The sequence below is a fragment of the Megalopta genalis genome, chromosome 7 (assembly GCF_051020955.1).
Source record: "Megalopta genalis isolate 19385.01 chromosome 7, iyMegGena1_principal, whole genome shotgun sequence".
In the NCBI taxonomy this organism is placed as follows: Eukaryota; Metazoa; Arthropoda; class Insecta; order Hymenoptera; family Halictidae; genus Megalopta; species Megalopta genalis.
The window spans coordinates 16,043,712-16,068,940 of record NC_135019.1 but is presented as its reverse complement, the minus strand read 5'-3'; the positions used below and the strand labels follow the sequence as shown (position 1 = coordinate 16,068,940).

Genomic DNA, 25,229 nt, shown 5'->3' with positions numbered 1-25,229 from the left:
ACTATTATTATTAATAATATTATTATAATTATAATATTAATATTATTATTATACTATTATTATTAATAATATTATATAATAATATATTATATTATATCTTATAATATAACATTTACGGATATCATAAAAATAGGAGTGAGAGACATCTATAACTGAAATCGGCAATTACTTAGTTGCCAACCCAATATTTTCACGTCGAACTATTTGATAGGCTTTTCCAAAATAAAAGGAAATTAATAGGCGATAGACTTCGAGTAAAAAAACAAGGCGAATGATACAATTCAAATTCGATATATTATTTCATACATCTTATGACACATACATCGTTGTTCTCTTCTCCAGTAGTTGCGGTATCTTAATCCTTATTATTTATAATAACAACCTAAACAGTCACGTTACTTACGTCCCTACGTTTACTATATATTTGTTTCGCTTTACGTATTGGTGGTTAAGGTCTCTTTATCGCTTCTATGATCATTTCTGTATCTACGTTTTGCTCGCATCCGTGTGAAGCGTGTGATCGCGCGGAAAAGAATACGTATGTGTTTCATGTCGTGTTCGTTTGTCGCGAGGAATTTCTCGTGTAACAGAGGACAGAGACGCCGTCTCGTGTGAAGAAAAACCAGTGTTAATTTCGTTCGTAATGTCGTCTCGGTTAAATTACGATCGACCGGTAAACATTGCAGCCCTTCGATGGAAGATTGGAAATGGTTTTCGCGCGCGCGGCAATTCCGAGGAATAATCGATGAAACGATGCAGACACGGTACACGGCAGAAAATTGATCAGAAGGATAGAAGCGAACGGTGATAAATCGATCTTTTGAAACAATCTCTGTTCTACAATTGCCCGTGAAGTGTTCGAACATCTTCTAGATGGGAGTCATTTCGTTTATTTTTTTTTTTTTAAATGCAAGAAATTACTTGAATTGTTTTTGTTTCTTTTTTGTTGTTGTTGTTGGAGATGTTGGCGTTCGCTGAACGACGACAGAACGCATTTTTTGTAAAATTGCAATCGGTTGGAACGACCAACAAAATTGAAAAGCTCAACTTTTTTTTTATCCGAGCTTAGAATCAAGATTCGAACAATGCGTTGTTTACGCAGATTTTTGTTGACTCAAAAAGTCAAAGCTACGGGCATCAAAAAAATGTAAAACACTGATTTTTGCATTTTTTTCAATTGTTCGCAGCCCCTAACGACGTCGACCAATTTCCGTGATATTTTCATTACGCGCGTGAAATCATCGAGAGCAAGGAAACGCGTTGCTTAAATTTTCGTCCCGGATAAGAAAAAGTTGCACAACGTTTCTTTACCTTAACTTCGTCGTTCGAACGAAATTTTCCAGCTATCGCGCAGAATAAACTAAGGTTCGCCAAGGTCTCGGAAAGAATCCAAGCAATTTGTTCCAGTTTTGAAACGGTTGTTCCGTTTCGAAGGGTATCGGAACACTTTCGCGAGCCGCTGTATCTAGATCACGATCACGATCCGGAGCGAAGGCAGACGGACAGATGCCGAGAGCCCGTTGCTCAACGACGTATTCGTACGGTTTAAAAAATTTATATCCACCAATTTCAATCGCGTGTTACTTTTGCGTCTTATTATTTATACGAATCCGTCTTTATTCCGGGTCGGGGTAGGCGCGCGAACGATCGCGGGTACGGCAAACGAAGCGAATCGAGAACCGACCCGAGGATATCTACAGGGTGTCCCAAAAATGTCTCGCAATCCGAAAGTGGCGGATTCCTCGGGTCATTTGAAGCAACTTTTCCCTTTACAAAAATTTTCTCCGAGGCACCGTTAACGAGTTACTAACGGAAAACAGTGACCAATGAGAGGCGAGCTCGGCTGAGGCGAGGCGACCGAGCCAATGAACGGAACTAGGCTTCGCGCGCTGGTTGGCTGGCCCGTCTCGCGTTAGCCGTACTCGATTCTTATTGGTCACTGTTTTTCGTTAATAACTCCTTAACGGTGCCTCGGAGAACATTTTTGTAGAGGAAGAAGTTGCTTCGAATGATCCGAGGAACCCGCCATTTCCGAATTGCGAGACATTTTTGGGACACTGTAGAATGCGGCGCCCGGCTCTGTTCGCGTGACCCTTCCCGACGATCCAGAATCTCGTCGTAGTGAAATGATAATACATATTTACACAGACGATCAACGTGTCCTCGTATATATAATATATATTCTTTATGTACATGTCGTGTGTGCTCCCGTGCTCCCGTTACGACGCGCGCGCGCGCGCGCCCGCGAACGCACGCGCACGCACACATATTTAACGGACAGAACTTTTTTTGCTCTGAGACTATCTTTCTCTCGAAGAAGGTAGCAATGGACTATGTGTTCAACGCGGTCGCGTCCTGAAAATTTCCGGCTAACTACGTTGACTCTTTCGAAACGGCGCACGACTATTTATATTATATACAGCAGAGCTCTCTGCCTCAAGAGACGCGAAAGAGGTGCGTTGGCAAACGATCGTTTCGTTCCACAGTTTTACAGTGACAAAAAAGAAAAGGAAAAAGAAGAGATCGATCGAACGTTCGCCGGACGTTACACATTGTCGGGTGCGAACGATCGTCGCGCGTTACGCTACTGCGTACAGTAATGTCTCCCTTACCGACGCTCGGATTGTCCACAAAAATGGACAATTTTGGGAAGAGGCGTCACGATCGTTCGAGCCTCGCGGCTCGTTTCTATAGTTGTTGACGATCGGTAATTGTAATTGTATCGAATAATCGTGTCTCCTCTTGCCGAATTGTCCACTTTTGTGTACAATCCGAACGTCAATTAGGGAGAATTTATCGTAACGTGTTTTGGGAAGCAATCGTTCTGCTGGCTCGCGACATGCACCGACGGATGCATTGTGCTCGCAGATTCGTCGCCAATGCGTGCATTCTACAGGGTGTCCCAAAGTGTCTCGCAATCCGAAAGTGTTCCTCTGGTCGTTTGAAGGAACTTTTTCCTTTACAAAAATTTTCTCCGGGGCACCATTAACGAGTTATTAACGAAAAACAGTGACCAATGAGAGGCGAGCTCGACCAATGGCGCGAGGTGGCCGAGCCAACGGCGCCAGCGGTCGAGGCGGTCGAATCCCAGCTCAGCTGGCGCGAGGCGACCGAGCGAATGAACGGAACCGAGCTTCGTGCGCTGATTGGCTGGGCCGCCTCGCATCAGCCGAGCTCGCCTCTCATTGGCCAGTTTTTTGGTCGATAACTCGTAAACGAAGCCTTGTAGAACATTCCTGCTGAGGAAAAAGTTCTTCCGAATGATCCGAGGAACCCGCCATTTCCGGATTGCGAGACATTTTTGGTCAATATTTATATTTTTGACAATATAGCCCTGTATAAATGCATGCGTAACTATCAAAATGAACCGCAAGGATCGGATAATCGTATCATCTCTACCTAAATTGTCCATTTTTGTAGACGATCCGAGCGTCGATTAGAGAGACATTACTGTACTACGCGCGAAAATAAACCGCGCGTCGGATGAACAAGAAATGTACAAACAATTATTCTACTCCCCCCTCTACCAAGAACGCGCTCCTCCACCGAAGGATAATCGTGGTGGATCCGAAAATCCCCGGCTCCCCGGTGGATCCGATTTCCGTTTCGACCGCGATCACCAGGCGTGGCCGACGACCGCGGTTCCATCGATAACGTTATCAAATTGCACGCAAGAATTGGGAAACGGTGCCGGACCGAGCCCGAGAGGTCGACCGGTAAAACGCAGTTGTAACTTGTATCGAGCAAACGTGATCCCAAAAGGAACCCGAACAACGATATGTACTCGAATCTTCGAGACAACTGGGAGAGACGCTGGCCAATCGAAATTTCCCGTGCTTATCGTACGATATGTGACCCTAACGAACGGAACTTAGAACTCGAACATGCTACGGGAGACACCGTACCCTCGATTCACGATACAACTTTATTCATATCCCAGGAACAAATACATGTACATCGATAAAAATTCGACTACTCGGTGTGGTTCTATTCTCGAACGCAAGGAAATAAGTGAAGGATCCGCCGATGGCTCGACGCGGTCGCGATCTAATCAACGATTCGTCTCGCCCGGAAAGAACAGTCTTCGGCTGCGACCGGCGCTCGGTGCTCGCCGTCGCGTTCACTGCGAGTACCGTCGACTTCCGCTTTCAGAGTCCGCCTTGTCAACTATTGTCGATGATATGTACCATAGCTTTGTTGTACCGCTGCTTCGTCCCGCCCGGCTCGAGCGATTCACTTCCGATCGCCCGACCAGCCGCTGTTGTAATACCAAGACGTGGCGCTCTCGTCCCTCGTTTTGCTCCATGTATTGTCCAAACCACTTCCACCGCCGTCCTGGAAGCGGAACAGTTCGTCACGATATTAAAGATATACAAGATGCCCCAAAAATGTCTCGCAATCCGGAAATGGCGGGTTCCTCGGATCATTCGAAGCAACTTCTTCCTTTACAAAAATCTTCTCCGAGGCACCGTTAACGAGTTATTAACGAAAAACAGTGACCAATAAGAATCGAGTACGGCTGACGCGAGACGGGCCAGCCAACCAGCGCGCGAAGTCCAGTTCCGCTCATTGGCTCCGTCGCCTCGCGTCAGCTGAGCTGGGATTCGACCGCCTCGACCGCTGGCGCCGTTGGCTCGGCCACCTCGCGCCAGTAGAGCTCGCCTCTCATTGGTCACTGTTTTTCGTTAATAACTCGTTAATGGTGCCTCGGAGAAAATTTTTATAAAGGGAAAAGTTGCTTCAAATGACCCGAGGAATCCGCCACTTTCGGATTGCGAGACATTTTTGGGACACCCTGTCTCTCTCTCTCTCTCTCTCTCTCTCACTCTCTCTCTCTCTCTCTCTCTCTCTCTCTCTCTCTCTCTGTCTATCTATTTTGAAAGGAGAGAGCGGTTCGCGTCGGCCGCGACTTACCACAACGTTCAGTTGATGGGACGCGGGCGACAAGTATTCCATGTTGGTATAGTAGGAGGAATAATTTTGATAGCACTGTTGCTGGGTCGAGTTTGTTGTCCACGCTAACCTCTGATGGTCACCTGGAAATCCGCCACCGTTGTCCGCTGCTACCGGACTCCAGATACTACTGCTACTGCCGCCGCTACTACTGTACACCGTGCCCCCTAACTGAAACAGAAGACACGATACCTTCAGGTTCGATCCATCGCTGACAACTCGATTGTCCATTTTTTTGCACAATCTGAGCGTCAGTTAGGGAGACATTACTGTATAACTACGTTCAAACTACATTTTTAAAATGCTTTACTACTAAATATTGTTACCTTTATAAACTAATATGAAACAGCTGTTTTTCGTGCTTCGTAAATCTAATTGTTAACCGTTTGAGTCTCAAGATACATTCCGAAAACACGGTCGAAAAGTGCTGAATAGCGTGATAGCGCTGTCATAATTGACTGCGAAGAGAATCAAGCGGCGCGATCGCTCTCGTCAAGATTGACAAACAAAACGAAAAGAAAAAAAAATGGAAAAAAGCAGCTATGCGACGTACGCGCGTCACTAAAGTTTGATCGCGACACAAGATCTGAACAGCGGGATCGCGCTGCTTTGGACTCAAACGGTTAACAATTAGATTTACGGAGCACGAAAAACAGCTGTTTCGTATTAGTTTATAAAGGTAACGATATTTAGTAGTAAAACATTTATAAATGTAGTTTGAATGTAGTTATACAGTAATGTCTCCCTAACTGACGCTCAGATTGTGCAGAAAAATGGACAATTTGGGGAGAAGAGGTACGATTATTCGAGCCTTGCGCCTCGTTTTTATAGTTGTTGAGAATCGGTAATTATAAAAACAAGGCGCAAGACTCAAATTAATTGTATCTCCTTCTCCCAAATTGTCAATTTTTGTGCAGAATCTGAGCGTCAGTAAGGGAGTCATTACTGTACATGTACAGTTTCGGAACGATGATGGACAATTTGGGAAGAGGAGACATGATCGTTCGAGCCTCCTCTTCCGAAGTTGTCCAATATTCTGCACAATCTAAGTATCATTTACGGAGAATTTATTGTAGAGTAATGCCCCCCCCCCCCTAACTGACGCTCAGATTCTGCACAAAAATGGACAATTTGGGAAGAGCAGATACGATTACTGGAGCCTTGCAGCTCGTTTTAATAGCTGTTGGCAATTCGTGACTATTTTTAAATGAACCGCAAAGATCGAATAAACGTATCTCCTCTTCCAAAATTGTCCATTTTCGTGGCCAATCTGAGCGCCAATTAGAGAGACATTACTGTATTTAGTAGTGTTAGTAGTTTATTTATTAAAGTAAAAACATCTATCCTGATTTTTAACAAGTGTTTGCCGTAACATTTGCCGTGTGTAACATATCAATCGAATAAACAGCTCATAAATAAATATAAACGATATGAATAATCGTAAATTGAAAAATTAGTGACCCGTCGCTTTGACTGTGCGCGATCGTACTTTTTCTAAAAATTTTGACCTCGATTCACACGACTTTCTACGATTTTTATGAACCTCGGTATTAATTCGAATGCGTTGTCGATAGACGACGGATTTATGCGTTTATGGTCTACGTCTAATGACCTATGGCTAATGGACTACGTCTAATGTGCGCCACTGGAACGAAGGAAACCATTGAACGATGTCGTTACGCTTTTAATCTACTCAGATTATGGAAGAAAGAATGCAACTTTTAAGTGACTTCCACTTTTGGCAACAGTGGCTGAACATTTCTTTTTGCATTTGTTATTAACTATTTTGCCCTATTAACTTATTTTTATTTGAACATTGTTTCAGTGTTATTTCGTGCAAATGTCAGTTACGTTTTGATAATTGACTATAATTATGCGGTTGGAATATAAAGTTTAATAGGGCGTTCATAAATTCAACGTGTTTAACATCGAAATATGACTTTCTTTATCGCCTCGTGACACGCTTTCTTCTTTTTGCCACTTGTTCAGTCAGAAATTATATATGTCAAGTCTGATACGTTGTTTTCAATCTTATATATGATTTTATACGATTCAACAGTTTTACAATGTTTCGCAGTTTTTATACTACTGTCATTGTAATAACCATTTAGTAAAGCCATTTAGCAAAATCACAGTGTAATCATTTAATAAAATAGTTGTCATATTATAATACAAGATGTCCCAAAGTTATGTTTACTTCTAGGAAATTAGAGATTCCTGACATCGTTCGAAGTGACTTTTTCCTCGGCGAAAATGCGATCCGCGGATTTGTTTACAAGTTATTAAGGAAAAACGCTGACCAAGGAGAGGCGAGCTTGGTTGACGCGAGGCGACCGAGCCAACGAACGGCCGAAGCCCAGTTCCGCTGATTGGCTCGACCGCCTCGCGTCAGCGAGCCTAGCCTAGCTCGTCTCCCATTGGTCAGCGTTTTTCCTCAATAACTCGTAAACAAAACTGTGGATCGCATTTTCGTTAAAGAAAAAATTACTTCAAATAACCTGAGGAACTCCTCGCGTTTCCCGCAATTAACATAATTTTGGGACATATTATATAATATAACAGTCACTTATTTCATATTTGAGAGGAAAACACTAGACTTAATTCAAAAATATTCTGCGCCGCTTAATTGTAATTTCGTCTCTATAACATGGTACCCATAACGCTATAAACATACATTCATGAAGAATTTACTCAATAAACATGTTTCGTCTGACATATATCATAATAAAAATTGTCAAAAGTCTCTGAATAATTAAAGTGTGAATATTCTTGTTATCTTTCTATATTAAGAATAAATTTTAATTTGACACATTAAAGACCGCGCCATTTTTATATCTCAATCACCAATTTCGACGGTCTATATCACAGCGTGCACGATATGCACGATGTCTGAAAATTTCGAACGACATTTCCTGTCTCGAAACGTGTACAACATATGCACGACAGCCAGTTCTTGGCAAAAGGCACCGTGCGACGGTATATACGACTTTGGACCGCCTAGAATTTGCCGATACGATCGCTAAGGCTCGCTAATTGTTGGTAGAACGTAAACTTACACTTGGCGGCGTCGTGCTAGCCGCTAGAAGTAGGCTGGTCGCGCTTCCCGGTGGTTTGTACTGAGGAGAGTCCCTTAAAAGTGCTGGAGAGCTAGCCGCCGATCCGCCTGTACCGCCGCTTCTAAAGGGAGACGAATACGAGCTTTAAAAAACAAATGTCGCAGCGTCGCGCGATGTGCGGTAATTCCTCTCGCATCTCTCCCCGGCTTTGCAACGAAAATAAGTCGGCCGGGGAGATACGATTATTCGAGAGCCTTGCAGTTTGTTTTTATAGTTACGAATTGTCAACAATCATAAACGAGCCGCGAGGCTCGAACAATCGTGTCTCCTCTCCCCAAATTGTCCATTTTTGCGCAGAATCTGAGCGTCGGTTAGGGAGACATTACTCTACAATAAATTCTCCGTAATCGACAATTGGATTGTGCAGAAAATTGGACAACTTGGGAAGAGGAAGCCCTATTATTCGCGTCTTGCGACTCGTTTTTACAGTCGTTGACGATCGGCGACTATAAAAACGAGCCGCAAGGCTTGGAAAATCGTGTCTCCTCTTCCCAAATTGTTCAATTTTGCGCAGAATCTGAGCGTCGGTTAGGAGGGGAGACATTACTCTACAATAAATTCTCCGTAATCGACACTTGGATTGTGCAGAAAATTGGACAACTTGGGAAGAGGAAGCCCTATTATTCGCGTCGGGCGACTCGTTTTTACAGTCGTTGACGATCGGCGACTACAAAAACGAGTCGCAAGGCTCGGACAATCATGTCTCCTCTCCCCAAATTGTCCATTTCTGTGCAGAATTTGAGCGTCGGTTAAGGGGAGACATTACTCTACAATAAATTCTCCGTAATCGACACTTGGATTGTGCAGTAAATTGGACAACTTGGGAAGAGGAAGCCCTATTATTCGTGTCTTGCGACTCGTTTTTACAGTCGTTGACGATCGGCGACTATAAAAACGAGCCGCAAGGCTTGGAAAATCGTGTCTCCTCTTCCCAAATTGTCCAATTTTGTGCAGGATCTGAGCGTCGGTTAGGAGGGGAGACATTACTCTACAATAAATTCTCCGTAATCGACACTTGGGTTGTGCAGAAAATTGGACAACTTGGGAAGAGAAGAAGCGATTATACGCGACTCGCGACTCGCTTTTACAGTCGTTGACGATCAGCGACTATAAAAACGAGCCGCAAGGCTCGGACAATCATGTCTCCTCTCCCCAAATTGTCCATTTCTGTGCAGAATCTGAGCGTCGGTTAGGGAGACATTACTCTACAATAAATTCTCCGTAATCGACAATTGGATTGTGCAGAAAATTGGACAACTTGGGAAGAGGAAGCCCTATTATTCGCGTCTTGCGACTCGTTTTTACAGTCGTTGACGATCGGCGACTATAAAAACGAGCCGCAAGGCTCGGAAAATCGTGTCTCCTCTTCCCAAATTGTCCAATTTTGTGCAGGATCTGAGCGTCGGTTAGGGAGACATTACTCTACAATAAATTCTCTGTGATCGACACTTGGATTGTGCAGAAAATTGGACAACTTGGGAAGAGGAGACACGATTATTCGCGTCTTTTCTCCCCAAATTATCCATCATCATTCGGAAAGCGAGAGACAATGTGGGAGACATCGCTGTATTCCCAACCCCGAGTCGACTCCCCGTGAGAAGGTCGAATGTGCTACGTGTAACGCGATCTTCGAGCCGGAAAGCTAGATATTAACGTAATTGGTGTTTACAGGGGTGTTGTGGCAGGCACCGCAGCGGCTGGCGTGGGCGTGGTGGCAATCGAAGGACTTTTTCCAGAGGGTGGATTGTTGGTCGGATTCCCCGAGGGTTTCTTCGACCTCGGCGCTTTGTCCTGTTGTTGCTGCTGCTGCTTCTGCTGCTGCCTGCACTTGGCGCGACGGTTCTTAAACCATACCTGCGGAGGGAGGCCAGACGGTTGTCAACGATCGTTCCTCTCCGTCGACGAAGAGTCGCCGAGCTTGGCAAACGTGTACGGAAACGGCGCGAAACGTCGTCTCGCCAAGGAACTGGTTGGTCGCACCCATCGGGCGCGTAAACGATCGCGCGCCGCTTCGCAATCTACGCGCCGATATTAGAACGCGACCGGCATCAAATTCTATGGAACCTGAATTCCGGGAATGCTGCGCGGAGCTTTCGCAAAACCGGCATAATAGCCAATTATAAGGAAACGCAGAGCCGGCGCGGCTATCAATTACCAATAAAGCCGACTTCGACAACGCGGCCGGAAGCGCGCGCGCGCGCGCGTGCTCGATCGTGTATCCGTTCCCGGTGTTTGCGTTATCATCGAGCTAACGAAAATTGCGAGAGCAGATCGGAACGGGTCTCGATCCCGTCGATCGGGCCCAGCAACTTTCTTCACGAAGTTCTGTTTGCTTTGAACACACACGGTGCACGCGTCGATCAGGTAAGAGCCCCTCTAATTACCGGATCGCTCTCGTCCGTTATTCGCGCCGGGGGAATTTCGCGAAAGTCGTCGCCGTCGCGCTCACGCGGTCCCGGATTTCTGCGCGACATTCAACAGACCCGGCTCTCGTCCTTCGATCCATCGTTCGCCCTCCTAGATTTCCAGAACACGAGAACGACCTCGGGAGAAGGACGCGAGATAGAGACAGAGGGACGGGGACAGAGAGAGAGAAAGAGAGAGAGGGAGAGAGAGAGAGTCCGGGAGGGAACGAGAAAGAGGCCGGGTGGCGTGGAAGCGAGACGGAGCGGGAAGAAGACGGGGTGGCGCGAAGCGGGAGAGCAAGGAGGAGAGAGAGAGAGAGAAGGTGGCGAGAAAGAGAGGAGCCTAGAGAAGCCCTGCGCGATCAATGTTAGAAGCGGAGAGGTGAGCTTGGGTTTCTACGGATTTTCTGGGGAACGACACGAGCGGCCCGCGTTCTTCCACTGAAGCTGTTCCTCGACGTACGTTCGTACGTATTCCTCGCGGATTCTCCAGGTCGCAGCCCGCCGCCGTACGCGCGTCCCCGTAGAGGCCTCCGACTTTCCGCGTCCGCTCGTCGTTCGCCGCGAGGATCGGAGAATCGAAATGTCGCAAGGCCGACGACATTGTGCCGAGCACAGAGCCGGGAACGAGCAGGAGAGGAAGGCCCCTGCGTCTGCGGTCGGCGATCTGCCGGCGAACGTGCGCAAGACTATGGGACCGGGCCGGAGCCATTCGTTTCATTTGCGGGGCTGGGGCCAGGTGGTGTGGCCCGCAATTGCGGATGCGATGCGCCCTTTCCGGCCGTGATGAGGGTGGAATATGCATGGACACGTTCACGGACCCCGGCGGCAACCGAAAGTCGATTCGGACGACACGAAGTCGTTCGTGACAGCGTCGGACGTCGACGATTCCACGATTCGTCCTGTATCGGCGGACGATCTTTGTCACCGAAACGGTCCTATTTTGCGGCGCACAAAGACGCGCGCCGAGACACCCGTTCCGAGAAATTTCCTTCCAGGACAGGATCGGAGGTTTCTCCGCGCGAGAAACGCCAGCTTTTCAGCCGGGAAACGATACCGACCAGCGATACCGGCTCACGGGCCGAACTGCTAACTCGGTTAATACCTGCTATCCAGGAAACACGAGCGTTACGGTAAATCGATGCTGTCCACGGGACCGTGGACTGCGCGTCGTCTGCATGCCGACACTGCTTTCCCCTCGGTAACGAGACACCGACCCCTAACGAAGCATCCCTACCGTTTCCACGATAGGCGAAACCGACGCCGTTCCTACGGCGATCCGAACGATCACCGGTACCTGCACTCTCGACTCCGGAAGGTTGATCTTCATCGCAACCTCCTCCCGCATGAAGATGTCCGGGTACTTGGTCTTGGCGAACAGTCCCTCGAGAATGTCGAGCTGCGCCCGCGTGAACGTCGTCCGCTCCCTTCGTTGCTTCCTGGGGTTACCTTTAACAGAGGGATTCGACCGGTTTTGCTGGAGCTTTCGTTCGGACAGTTTCGCGCGAGTCTGATCGTTAAGTATCGTAAAAGTAGGTACAGCGAATTCACGTGAACGCAACCCGATTGCTTGGAACGTCTAGACCAGGGGCGTCAAACTCGCGGCCCGAGATGAACATTTTTGGTGTCAAGTATCAGGACGTAAACAATAATTTAACTTTATATATGTTTATTACAATGTACTAGTCGAAATAAAAATATTTGTTTCTATGAACATTGACTTTTTTTTTGCGGCCCACCTAAAGTTAAGCATTATTTATTTATTATTATGGCTCAAGTTAGCTTTTGAGTTTGACACCCCTGGTCTGGACGGACGTTGTCGCGTTAGCTTCGGAAACGCTGGTGCCGATCGAAGGGGCGACGAATGTTGGGAACGCTGTTTAGGTCGAGAATTAGGAAAGTGTTTCTCGGAATGACCGAGCGACTTTCCAACAGGACTCGACTGCGCGGTACACACCGAAGTGCGTACAGTGATTTTCGTTAGTATTTGGACACTTTTCAGAACGCAATCGCTTTTATAGAACTGGACTTAATGAGATTAATTGTTTGTTAGATGATTGAGCGATCGGTCTACTAGACCATAGCTAGAATGCTTTTTATTTAAATTTTTTGCTATTGCTTAGAATGATAAAAGAAAATACGAAACTTTCGTTTTTTAAACTTTTTTATCTGAGCCTACAACGAAAATTTAAGAGATGTGCTTTGTAGATCTCGGCAAGTTACACGCGTGTTAAATATTGCACCGAAATCGGTTGATCTTGGTACAAGTTGTAAACGATTAAAGATCGCGAAAGTCACAGTTTTGTCCCGATTTTTGACACTTTCGACCAACAAGTGTTAGAAATTTGCAGTCCTCTTTTAAATCTTGTAATTTGACATTATGTTTATTCTATGTAACAGCAAGATTGTAACAAAGTAATTTAATCATTGTCTGTCCTCTAAAGAAAAAAGTATTCAAATCGTTTATTCCAGTTTTAAAAAAGTTATCCCTTTTTGAAAAGCGTCCGAATATTAATGAGAAGTCACCGTAGATGCAGCGATATATTCAAGAGAAAAAATGTTTATCTTTGTCCGAGGACACGATTTGGAGCTCGTACAAAATCCGTGGAAAATGTGTCGGAAAATTGTCGAAAGTTAATTCTGTGGCTGCAAAGAAAAACACCGCGAGTCGCAAGTTCAACAAATTTCAGTTAACGCGTCACAATTCAAGCGAACATATTCACATCGTGAAAACAAATCCTACAGACCCCACAGAAATCATGCAATTTGAAATACTACCGATACGAAGCATCGGCGATCAGAGCTACAAGCGACAATATCTCGAGAAGAAAGACTTGCGGCGTTCTTCCTTGCAACTATAGAATCGATTCCACGCACAAAAATCGGTACAAAAACTCATCGCTGCCAAAGGAGTGCTCCATAATGCTCCATAAAACTGCTTCTATAACGGAGCTGCTGCTTCTATAATCTTTAACGAGACGACCCGTGTTCACGTGAATTCGCAGAATACCCGTATGATAGTACAAGACAAGGGGCACTCACAGTAGTAGGACTCACCGGCGGGAGTGCAACCGGGGTAGCCGATGGTGGAGTGCAGGGCCTCTATGGGCGGCATGCCGAGGGCGCTCACGTAAGGGTTGGTCTTGAGGGCCCCGTAAGGCCCGGCCGCGGACGCGCCGAACGCGGCGGGCCCGAATAGCTCGGAGGCCGAGGTGGTGGAGGCGGCGAGGCCCCCGAGATCGGTGGCGCCGGCGCCCCCGCTGCAGCCGGATGTACCGCCGAGGCTGTTCGGCCACATCACCACCCCCTCGGCCCCCACCACGACCACCCCCCCGCCCCGCGGCCGCTTTGCTAGGACCTCCTGAGCACCTCCGAATTACCCACTGCCTCTGAAATTCAAAGCAAAGATTATCTCCTTACCGGGCGAACCTCTGGTGTGCGCCATCGGGAGTCGCGTGGATCTACGCTTCGACGAGCGTAAGAGCGGCGGGAGAGTACCTTGCGGACGGCGATTTCGAGGCTGCGAACTTTGACCGAGAGAAACGCGGCGTGGAAGCCGCGCTGCGGAAAGGAAGCGGAGGATAATGGAAAGTTCGCGGTTGCTCCGCGGGAATATCGAGACCGATCGCGGAAGATGGAAATAACGGCGTCGCGGTTGGCAGCTGGTCGCGGGGGATAATCCGAGGAAGATGCAACACGACTCCGGTGCTTTTCGAAACCGTCCCCGCGCGTCTCCTCGCTCCTGGTTCCCCTCGTAGACAACAGCGTGGCGAGGATAATTCCGAAAACGCGATCTCTCCTTCTCCGCCTCTCTCTCTCTTTCTCTTTCTTTCTCCCTCGTTCTCTCTTTCGTTCTCCGGCGTTCTCTCCCGAAAATCGAGAACCGTGTAGAAAAAGGGAACGACGTGCCACGCCGCTTTCGGGTACACGACGCAGCCTTTCCGCCTCGTGTTTAGCCGCCGCTTAAGCCGCGTTTTATCCTCTCCGATTACAAAGTCAAGAACGTCTCGGCCTATCGGCCCCGCTCCGTTCGCCTTTCGATCTCGCACCTTCGTACCCCCGGGGATTACTTGTTAATTTATTTGCCCTCCCGTTTATTACGTCTCGCGGACCGCACGTTCGACATCTGCGCCGCGGCGACGACGCCCGTAGACGCGGTACGCGCGGCGTTGTTTTCCGGAGCGCTACGGGACGCGGGCCGGAGCGGCTGGCCGCCTCGCACATGTTTCGGATTAGAGACAGCTAATCGGCCCCGTTAATTAACATGTGTGCCGCGCGAAAAACAATCGGATGACGACAGTAGGCGACCGAGTGTTTCCGAAATGACTGGCCGGCAGAGCGGCGGGTTACCGGCGATTAAGAGCCGCGTGCAGGAATAAACGAAGACGCGAGCGCGGTCCTCCGCGATCATCCCGATCGCGCGGCACAAGGTTCGACGGTTCGCCGGTTTCGCCGAATGAAATTTCGCGGCGGCAAATCCTCGTCGATGATGAGGGGTGGCATTGTTTCGCGTCGGTCACCGCGCCGGCGGGGCCAAGAGGCGCTCGAATGAAAAGAACGACGAGACGCAACGGGACGCGTTGTACAGGGCGCTGCGTTCGGGGCGCTCGATTCGCGATCGTTCGGGCGAAAGTTCTTTCGCCGCAAATGTGGATGAACACCCACGTCGGCCCTCGACCGGCACTCGACTTTCGCGGTGTGCATCGTGTGTCCCGTTGAGTTTATCGGCGAACCGTTCCGGAGCCGATTCCAGAACAGGATTCGCCGCGGCCCGCGAAACACGCGAGCCGCGCGGCACGCGATTTCGCGTGAAAATTTTCGTGCCGCCGAAACGGCGAACAATGAAAACATGCGGGTATACGCGCGGACACGCGAGGCGATGCCACGGCCCGAAACAATATAGCCCCAAATGATTTTACCGTTTAATTGCGTTCCTGCGGCCAGGGATCCTTCCACCGAAATGAAGTTTCAGCTCGATGAAAGAGAATCCATAAAGCGCGAGCGCTTCCCCGCGACGTCTCGTCCCCGGCCGGCTATATTAAAATTTGGTCCGCTATGAAAAGAAGGCCAACGAAGAAAGAGCGGCTGCTCGCTTTTTCCCTCTCTTTCGATCTCCGTCTCTGTGTCTCTATCCGGCTCTCTCTCTCTCTTTCTCGCTCCCTCTGGTCCTCCTCCCTCTTTCTTTCCCTGTCTCTCTCTCTCTCACTCTTTCGATCTCGAGGGTCCTCGTGCAGCAAGTCAGGCGCAAATCTCTCCAACTTTGTGCACTCGTGCGCTTTACACTAACCACAAAGCACTCGTTACAAGCCAGCCGGTGCGCGACCGAGAAACGCGCGCGAACAATCGCCGGAACGGCGGGCTATCGGTGTTTCGATTCTCTTCGACGGGAGTCGCGGTTGCGGTTTACCCGTTCGGTTATTTCCGGAAAACTGTGAGCAACGGCGAGCAGATTTCTCGCTGGGACCGCAGATTTCATTCGGAACGCCGCTCCGATATCGCGCGAAAGGAGAAAGGACGCGAGAAGCGCGCGGTCTCGTTTCGACGTCGGGGGCGCGCGGTTTTCTCGAAGAAAAAAAGAGCGCCGGTTGCGTGGACGAGGGAGGCCGACATTCGCCGCGAATCTGCCACACTTATTTACACTGGCGTGATATTAAAAAGCCCGCCGCGGAATCGAAACGTTTCGCGTACCGAAGGGGAAGGAGAGCTGCGAGAGCAGCCGCGCGTTCGAGAATCCTCTTCGGTCGCTATTGCCAGAAGTCTCTTTATCTTTGTGCAGTTCGGCGCACGGGACAATGCACTTGTTACAGGCCGCCAAGTGTGGACAAAATGCCCAAGTCGCCACTCGATTGCCCCTCGAGGGCACTCGAGTTGTCTACGAGCCTGCTGTAGCGGAGAGAGGTCGAGAGAGAACCGAGAGACAGAGAGAAAGAGAACTAGAAAGAGAGAGAGAGAGAGAGAGAGAGAGAGAGGAACAGAGCCGGCGAGAGAACCGGCGAGAGTCGGAGAAAGACAGGGACGGTCTGGTCTGCCTTTTCCACCCCCGATGAATCGATCTCCCGCTGCAACCAGCTACCTCCCACCCTTGGCCCTTCGCCGGTCCGGCCCTATCGCAAACACTTTGCGTTACCAATCGACGTATATACCGGCACGCTGTCCCTAATGACTGTTAAATCCCCATTATTGCGTACCACGTGCTCTCTCTCTGGGGTTGCCGGCTCGCGCTTAAGAATTCGTTTCGCGACCACCCGGCGCGCGACGATGAGCAATCTGCGACGTCTTCGGATCGCGTGCAAACCGCGCCAGCTGTTCCATTCGATCGCGGTTAGATGCGAGAAAGGACGCGGATAGACGCGAGTCGGAGGACGGATCGCAGCGGAGCGTGCGCGGAGCGCGGACAAGTCAGCCGAAAAATCGTAGCGGGCGATATTTTAATTTCGAGGCACCCCGATGCGGTTCGAGGAAGAAATATAGCTCGCACAATTTGCCCCGGAGCTCTATTCGGAGTTCTGGTTGCGCGAGGAGCGGCTACGGGCAGAGCTATCCGCGGAAAGTTAAGTTCCCCGCTGCATTGTTTCCAGGAGTGTTTGCACACAACCGCATTGTTCCTGAAGAGCAAGCACACTCTCGCTCCCGGCGTCCACAATGGCCGTGTACCGTGCACGTCGGGCCCTGCCTGTGCGTGAAGAGGAGCGAGAGAGAGAGAGAGAGAGAGAGAGAGAGAGCGAGAGAGCCAGCAGGAAAAGCCACAGCGGGTACTTGCGGAGAATTAACCGATTTTACCAAATACGCGTTTCAACCGGCAATTCGACGCCGCGTCTCGGCTGACTGCGCGATCTTTATTGCGAAGCATCTCGACGTACCCGGCGGCGTCTCCTCCCTCGAGCGGCCAAACGACTTCCTAGCAACCGAACGATTTCCTAACGACCGCCCGCGATAACGTTCCCGATCGCGCGAGATCGAGGCGACGAAACCCCGAAGAACGGCGATGGGCGCAGCCGAACATTTTGTTCCCGCGGCGCACGAAATTCGTTCCGCTTTTCCGCGAAAGCTCTTCCCCCGAAAGAAGGCCGCGCGCGTCCCCCGACACTCGAAAGTCGAGGGCGGATTTTTCGACGGAACAAAACCTGTCCACGAGCGTCTTCCAGCGCCGTGATCGTACTTGAATGCCTCCGCTAAGAAGTGGCATCCGCGTAGTCACGGGGAAACGTTTCCCCGGCGAGCTCCGCTCGGCATTCAATCGCAACTTGGCTCACGGAGGAGCGCACCGTGTTTTGTTGCGCGTTCATTGAGCGTAAAACTTAATTCCCGTGGAAACGCCATAGGCTGTGCCCGCGTATTGCCGGTGCCGCCTATACACGCGCACGTCGGTGCGTAGCTCTGTTAGGGGTTGCTCTTTCACTCGGATAGTTTAGTTTTTATTCTCGGCACGGAGAGAAAAAGATTCCGCCCGTAGGTCGGTGCCGCGCCGCCGTACCCTCTTCCTCCCAGGGATGAACTCTCCTTCTTTTCTTCCAGTTCCAACGTTTCCTTTCTTCCAACGATCTCATTCTATCTCCATCGCCGAGAATCCAAGGAAACTTGCCGGCTCGGCGTGACGGCTCGTCACGAAGGATCGCGGCGACCACCCCGCGTTGCTCCCTTCGGTCGCGCACCTTCCGCAAGATCGGCACCGTTTCCCGAAGACCCTTCACACGCGGTAACACCGATGATCGAGAACGCTGCTCGGCGACCCGCGAATTCCCTGAATTCGTAGTTCCTTCGGGACAAGTTCCTTTTCCGCGCCGCGTTCCTTCTCCGAGATCTTTATTCACCCTCCGGTCGGTGCATGCTCGTCGAGATCGTTCCTCGAACGCTGCTTGGCGACCCGCGAATTCCCTGAATTCGCAGTTTTTCCAGGACATGTTCCTTCTTCGAGATCTTTATTCACCCTTCGGTCGCTGCGCGCTCGTCGAGATCGTTCCTCGAACGCTGCTCGGCGACCCGCGAATCCCCCAAATTTGCAGTTTTTCCGGGATAAGTTGCTTCTTCGATATCTCTATTCGCCCTCTGGTCGGTGCGTGCTCGTCGAGATCGTTCCTCGCAAGCTGCTCGGCGACCTGCGAATTCCCTGAATTCGCAGTTTTTCCAGGACAAGTTCCTTCTTCGAGATCTTTATTCACCCTTCGGTCGCTGCGCGCTCGTCGAGATCGTTCCTCGATCGCTGTTTGGCGACCCGCGAATCCCCCGAATTCGCAGTTTCTCCGAAGTAAGTTGCTTCTTCGAGATCTCTATTCGTCCTCCGGTCGATGCATGCTCATCGAGATCGTTCCTCGAACGCTCTCTTCTCGCTCCCCTCGAGAGCCGTCCGTTCTTCCGGAACGCACCGTTCGCTGTTACAGGATGCTCTCTTGCAAGAATCGCGATACTCTCTTAGCTATCTCGCGAGGAATACGCGAGGAATCCGCGACGAACCGGGAGGAACCGGAACCGATACAGTTTTCCGCGAAGCATACGGAAACCCGGCACCGACTAGGATTCGAAGCGTTCTCCGCTCCCGCGAAGGACGCTACGTCGCGTATACACGACGAGGAGACGAAGGTCCTCCTCGTGGAAGGCGGACCTTAACCGGGAGGGAGGCAAGCCAAGAAGATTACCGTAAGCAGATTATTTCCGTGGAAATCCTGCTGGCCAACTCTCTCGGTCTACGGACTACGGTCCACGGACCCACGATCTACGGTCTACGGTGTCTACGCAGGTACACGCTCGACCGTTTTCGGGGCGAATTCGCGCGAGAGATTGGCATCGCAGCTCGGGGCCGGCCGGCCGGCGAGTGCCTGCGAGCGTTCGAAACGCTGTGTCGCCAGCGGTCTTCGCGCGAGTCCTGCGGCCGTTCCAAGCCTAAACGCCGAAGAGATGGCCGTCGGTGCGTCGTCGTTCTCGCGTGTGGAACGCCGAGAAAAAAAAACGTCCGGGATCGCGCGGTACCGCGGCGTCGCTTGTTCGCGAGTAGGCGCGCGCTCGCGTAGACGGAGAGTTCATGAATCGCTCGATAAAACGGCGATGCCGGAAGAAATACGAGCGGATTAAATTTTTAGCCGGCAGAGGCTCGCGCGATTATTTAGCCGCGGACGCGACAACGTACATTTTGCCAGTGAAAAGCTCCCGACGCCGGTTGCGATTAATAAAACGCTCATCGACGCTTGCGCGAAAGACTGGGCCGGATTAACTTTTTCCTACGGCGGCGTATCGTTTACTCCGCGAAATGTAATGGCGTAAATGCTTTCACTCGCCGAGGAAAATGCGGGGCTCCCGTCGTCGAACGATCGCCGGGTACAACGATGCTCTCGACGTTCCCGATCAATTAGCGCGTTTTCTCGCAAACCGTCGCGACTCGATGGAAACTCCGACCGCTGTTCCAGCAGGAATTCTCCTCTCTCGCGAATATTGCTTGCACGCGGAAACTTATAAGCACGTTCTCTCTCTCTCTCTCTCTCTCTCTCTCTCTATCTCTCTCTCTCTACGGACGAATGGAAGCCACGGCGTACGGTTCGCCGATCAAATTCCTTGAATCCCCGAGGTTTTTGCCCACCGGACCGACTGTCGGCTGATTTGGTCGCCCGGCTTTCGCTCTCTCTCTCTCTCTCTCTCTCTCTGCGAGAGCCCTCCGCTTCGTCCTCCGCTTCGTCATCCGTCAGCCTCGTCCCTTCTTTGTTCTTTCTTTTCTTTTTTGCTTGCCCCGTTTACCGGAAAACGTCGTCGCGCAGGCAACACACCACCGCCATCGAATATTTCTCTCGAGGCGACGTCGCGGCTTTCGCGAGCGAACGATTCCTAATCTAATTAAAAAAAGAAAAAAGAAAAGAAACGATCGGCGCACGAAAAAAACGTTCGACGGAAGGGGTGTTGTGTGGGGGAGGGGCGAAAGACACTCACGATCGCTCCTGCTTGTAAATATCACGAACAGCGGCAGCGAAGTGACTCGCAAAACACAAGATTCCGACGTGCTCGCGAAGGGAAGCCCGCTCACTGTTACGAAACGAGTAAACATCCGATCGATAGGCGCGTTCGCTGACGATTCTTGAACACCGCCGATACGATACGGGTACACGGCTCGTCGATTATACCCCCGGGTAATAGCCGGCTGGATCGTCGCGTTCCACGGCCGACTGTCGGATTTTTACGCGCCGCCAAGGGGACGTTCGTTGTCGCGAACCGGAACTCGTTCGACCCCCGCTTCCACTGCGCGGCGGCGGCGGGACAGGGTAAACATATCGCGGCGGCAGCGGCGGTGGCGGCGGCGGCACCACACCGATATCTCGCGCGCGGTACACACTGGGATTTCTTTTGGTTTGGGCGAGCCGTCCCGGGTTCCCGGTCACCGCGTCACGTCGCGACGCCGTCGTCGTCGTTCTCCGGTTTCGCGGGGAGGTCGAATGAGAACGCGCACGCGGTGCTTCTGCCACGGGGTTGTCTGGGTTCGCGGAGAGAAGGGTGTTCGCCGCGCAAACGTCAAACAGCCGTAGAGAGTCTACTCACCGTTGGTACGCCGGGATCGTCGCCGATGATATTCCTCGTCTCGTGCCGGTTAATCCTTGCCGAGGTGTCGTCCCGATGGATGCAAGGTCGGCCCTGTTAATGCCCGGTGGCGTTCGACAGGGTCGAAAGCGAAGGTTAGGTATCCGGTTAGGTTGGTCGCACGGCACACACGCTCGCCGCTACTGCCGCGACGTTTCGCACTACCGACTCGACGAAACCGATAGAGTGTGTATCACGGATATGTAGACCGATAATGACTATTCTATTCGCTAATCCGTCCGCGTCTCTCTCCTTCTCTGTCTCCCGACACTGTCCCCTTTCTCTATCCCTCTTTCTCTTCCTCCGCGTGCGTCGGTCCCTCTTCCTCCCTCTTCCTCCCTCGCTCTCTCCCTCTCTCTCTCTCTTTTCTTCTGTCCCTCTCTTTCTCTTTTCTTCTCTCTCTCTCTCTCTCTCTCTCTCTCTCTCCCTCTCCTGTCTCTGTTTATCCGCGAGCCTCCGTCTCTCTCGCGCCGCGTTCGCACGTTTCGGTCCGTAGGTCCGTCTCTGTCTTGCTCTCCTTGTTCGGTGTTCCGTGTGCGGGATGTGGGACAGACCCGGGACAGATGGACAGGGATAGACGGTAGATAGGCAGGCAGAGAGAGCAGCGAGCGCGCGGCTAGGCTATTATAGCAGGAGGGCGTAGGAGAGCCCAGCTCAACTTTTCACGAGAACTTTAGTTGTTACGGATCGCTCTCTTGGCCGAGGGGTTATGCGCGAGGGGGGCGCTCGTTCGTCGCTTGCTCGCGCCGAACCGCGCCGTGCCGCGCCGCTCCGCTCCGCACCGCACCGCACCGCACCGCGCACCGCACCGCACCGCACCGCACCGCACAGCACCGCACCGTTCCACTCGGCTCCGCACCGTTTCGCACCGCACCGTACCGTACCCGTACCCGTACCGCACCGCTCCGCACCGCACCGCACCGCACCGCACCGCGGGAGAACGGACCGCGAGCAGCAGCGAATCTTTCGGGGTGGGTCGAAGGGAGGCGACCAAACGGGCCAAGAGGGGATGGGGTGCGAACTCCGACCGCCGCGTCCGCGAGTAGAGAGGGGCACCGGTGTTCCGATGGTAGAGAGGAGCCCGCGGAGGAACGACGCGCAGACAGAGAGAACGGCTCCCGATCGCCTGGACCGACCGAGACGGAAATCGTGTCGCGTTTGCGCGGACCGAAAGAAAGAACGGGGGAGAGAACCGGCGCGGCGAAATTGCCCTCGCGAACCAAGGAGAAAGGGAAGACCAGACACGGACGGAGCCCAGCTCGGAGCAGGAGTGAGCGAGACCGAGCCGTGGGTGCTTCTGAAGCGCGACTGCTCGTCGAAAGTCGGCGTGGCGATAGGAGGAGCATCGGGGCCGGCTCGCCTGGCGGGGAGCCAATAGGATTGGCCGGCGAGAACCCACCTAACCGACCTAACCAGCCGCGATGGCAACGCTTCCGAGCCACGACACCCGAGCGAAGCGAACCGACGTTACCTACAGTCCGTCTCTAAAAATATATTCGAGCACCGGTCCTCGACTTCATCCCTTCTCTCCGTTTCGCCATTTCCCCCTCCCCCGTTGCCCTTTTGCCATTTCCCTTCGCCCTTTCTCTCTCTCTCTCTCTCTCTCTCTCTCTCTCTCTCGCTCTCTCTCTCGCTCGCTTTTTCTCGCTCTCGCTCTTTCTTCCCGTTTCTTCGGGCAAACCATACGGCGAAGACGCGCGCGCGTACATCGGGGCAAAAAGACAGATTGATATTTCTTCCCTATCGGTCTATCGGTCGGTCTATTCGGCCGGTTGTTCTCCGCGAGGGCGAATCCTCGCGAGAATGGACGCCGTTGGAAAAGTCGGCGTAATCGCTCCGAATGCCGTTCGCTTCCTCGCGAACGATACCGCCGATTTCTATGCGCAAGAGCTCGAATTCGAGAGCGAGCTCGGTCTCGAGCATCTTCGTCGTCGCTCGATCCGTTGAAACGTTCTCGATTAATCCCGTTACGCCAGAAGAAGGCACCCGTTCGGCGGGTTGCCGCCTTTTTTTTCTCCTCTCCCACCCCCTTTTGCGAAACATCGATCTTCGGCTGCGATACACTCCTCCTTTCGTTACGCTCTGTAGCCAGGTGATAGCTACATAGGCCGGCGTATACCCACAACATAGCAATTTAACTTGCTCACGTGCGAGCGGTTAATGCTCTTACGGGATTTCGAAAAGATCAGCCAGCATTACTATGCTATTAGCGTAGCTAAAACCGGCTTGCTTCCATAAACCTATACTAACATGCAACCACTTTATTCACACCGGCCCATTCACGTACTCTTAGCCAATTTTCCTCATTGACCGATTGACTTGTCGCGCGAGTCCTCGACACGCGACCGTTTCGGCCACCAAACTTGCTCGTCCCTTTGCCAGCGAACGATGGCTACGGACGATCGAACGCGCCGAAATTGCGTCGGCGAGCGGAAAAACTCCGCGCGAGAACGAATTTCCGTGCTCGTCGGACGGCCGGCGTTCGTCGGCCATGCCGCGGACCCGAGTATTGCAACGCGTTAAAATGAAAAGCATCGATCTCGCTTCGCCCCGTGTAATTAATTAATTAATTGGTAGATCGTACGATCTCTAACATCCTATTACACGGTACATCCTATACGCGTAATATCCTCGCGTACGATCCCTCCGCGCGATATCCAGCTAAGCCGAGAATATAGGAAAATGGGCGAACCGTGCTGCTTGTCTCTCCGGTCGATTCATTCGCGGACAGAACGTTTTTTAACGCGAGCCTCGCGGCTCGCCCGGGTGACGCGACAACGACGACGACGACGACGACGGCGACAGCTCGCGAAAAAACAATATTCGAACAGCGTTATCTGGCATTTTCGCAGCACACTTAACGCCCGCCGGCTCCGTGACGGGAACGAGAGCGTACGTTCGCGCGCCTTCGTTATCTCTCGCGGCCGGTGCGCCGATCTTAATTAGCGTAACGTGCCGCTTAAAGATGATTACACGCGTCGTCGACCGAAACAAACTGTAACAAGTGGGGATTGCCCGTGTGGTGGGTATCTGGTTCTTGACCGCATTAAAAACGCAGCCGGTCGGAAAGGAAAGGTTTGCCGCGCGCGCGAATCGACAGTTTTCCGTGCCCGGTTTTTCCGTCGGTTCCGAACCTCTTGGTGCTTCGAAGAAGAAAAAAAAGAAGAAAAAAAGGAAAACGATCGATCGGTCGACGAACCGCGCGAGACGATCCAAAGACAACGCGGGGTAACATTGGATTTCGGGGTTGCAGCGATCGTCTCTGGATACACATAGAGTCGCTTAAGGGCAACTGTCTCGTTAAACGATCGATGCTCGGCGTCCCGTGGCACACCGCGAAAGCGCATTCGAACAGGGCTTAAAATACTCCGGGGTTTTATATAGAATGTAGTTCATGCTCATCATCCCGAAGATCAGCCGGCTGAGCCGTTCGACAAACCGTTCGAACAAAAAGCGCTGAAAAAAAGACAACTCGGTGCAAATAACCTTTGCTACGTTCTCCTGGTCTCCCCCTTGGCCTCTTATCTCTCTTTGTCTCTCCACGTCTTTCCCTCCGTTCCGATTTCCCTTGGTTCTTTCATCGATTCGCAGCCTCCCTCCCCTTTCGCCCTGCTCGCGTCCCTGTTTCACCTTTCCCGTCTCTCTCTCTCTCTCTCTCTCTCTCTCTCTCTCTCTCTTTCTTTCTTTCTTTCTTTCTTTCTCTCTCACTCTCTCTCTTTCTTTCTCTCTCTCTCTCTCTCTCTCTCTCTCTCTCTTTCTCGATCCTGTTCCATCTCCTTTCAGTTTTCTTCTGGTTCCGACGGTTCGAACGGCGACTATGTAGGTGCCCACGGGCGCCCTCCCTTTCTATCCCGTGGCCTCATAGGGCAGAGCTCATTGCCGAGGAGAACGCGAGCGGCAGAGGGAGAGGAAGGAACACAGACAGAGGGAGAAAGGGAGAGAGCGGAATTTGAAACTGAGGCAAGCCGCTTATGAAGCTTTCGTGTAAATCACCGGTGAAAGTCACTGAGTTACTAAGTCAATGAATTACCCGGCTCGGCGACCGAGTCAGCCGAGGTCACACACGTCTCGGGGTTACACGGCATTACCATTCTCCGTCATGAACCTCGTAACGCCGATCTTCCCTCGATCGAGAGAACGGCCGCGTCCGCGTCCGCGACCGACGAAAGGCTTCCGTCTCGCGCGCGCTCGTATCCCCCCG

At 51.4% G+C, this 25,229-nt stretch overlaps 1 protein-coding gene across 4 annotated transcripts; it reads right to left on the bottom strand.

Moving 5' to 3' along the window:
• Window positions 1-275: 275 nt before the first annotated feature.
• On the bottom strand, window positions 276-22,332 carry otd2 (homeotic protein ocelliless). Of its 4 annotated transcripts, XM_033472839.2 has the most exons (8): window positions 20,387-20,699; window positions 15,394-15,756; window positions 13,517-13,863; window positions 11,772-11,923; window positions 9,739-9,923; window positions 8,010-8,130; window positions 4,915-5,124; window positions 276-4,335 (listed from the first exon to the last, which is right to left on the bottom strand). In XM_033472839.2, the coding sequence occupies exons 3-8, from the start codon at window positions 13,770-13,772 to the stop codon at window positions 4,234-4,236; spliced, it is 1,026 nt and encodes a 341-aa protein (XP_033328730.1). In that variant the 5' UTR covers window positions 13,773-13,863; window positions 15,394-15,756; window positions 20,387-20,699; the 3' UTR covers window positions 276-4,233. The 4 variants fall into 4 exon arrangements, with proteins under 4 accessions (XP_033328730.1, XP_033328731.1, XP_076380070.1 ...); XM_033472840.2 differs by lacking the exons at window positions 15,394-15,756; window positions 20,387-20,699 and adding an exon at window positions 20,990-22,332; XM_076523955.1 differs by lacking the exons at window positions 15,394-15,756; window positions 20,387-20,699 and adding an exon at window positions 20,990-22,332 and having other exon boundaries at window positions 13,532-13,863.
• Window positions 22,333-25,229: the final 2,897 nt, after the last annotated feature.

Coding starts and splice junctions, on each gene's coding strand:
- otd2 (XM_033472840.2), bottom strand. CDS start 13,772: ATGTGGCCGAACAGCCTCGGCGGTACATCCGGCTGCAGCGGGGGCGCC. Junction 9,924..11,771: donor TTCCGGAGTCGAGAGTGCAG/GTACCGGTGATC, acceptor CTCCCTCCGCAG/GTATGGTTTAAGAACCGTCG. Junction 4,336..4,914: donor CCCATCAACTGAACGTTGTG/GTAAGTCGCGGC, acceptor TTCCGCTTCCAG/GACGGCGGTGGAAGTGGTTT.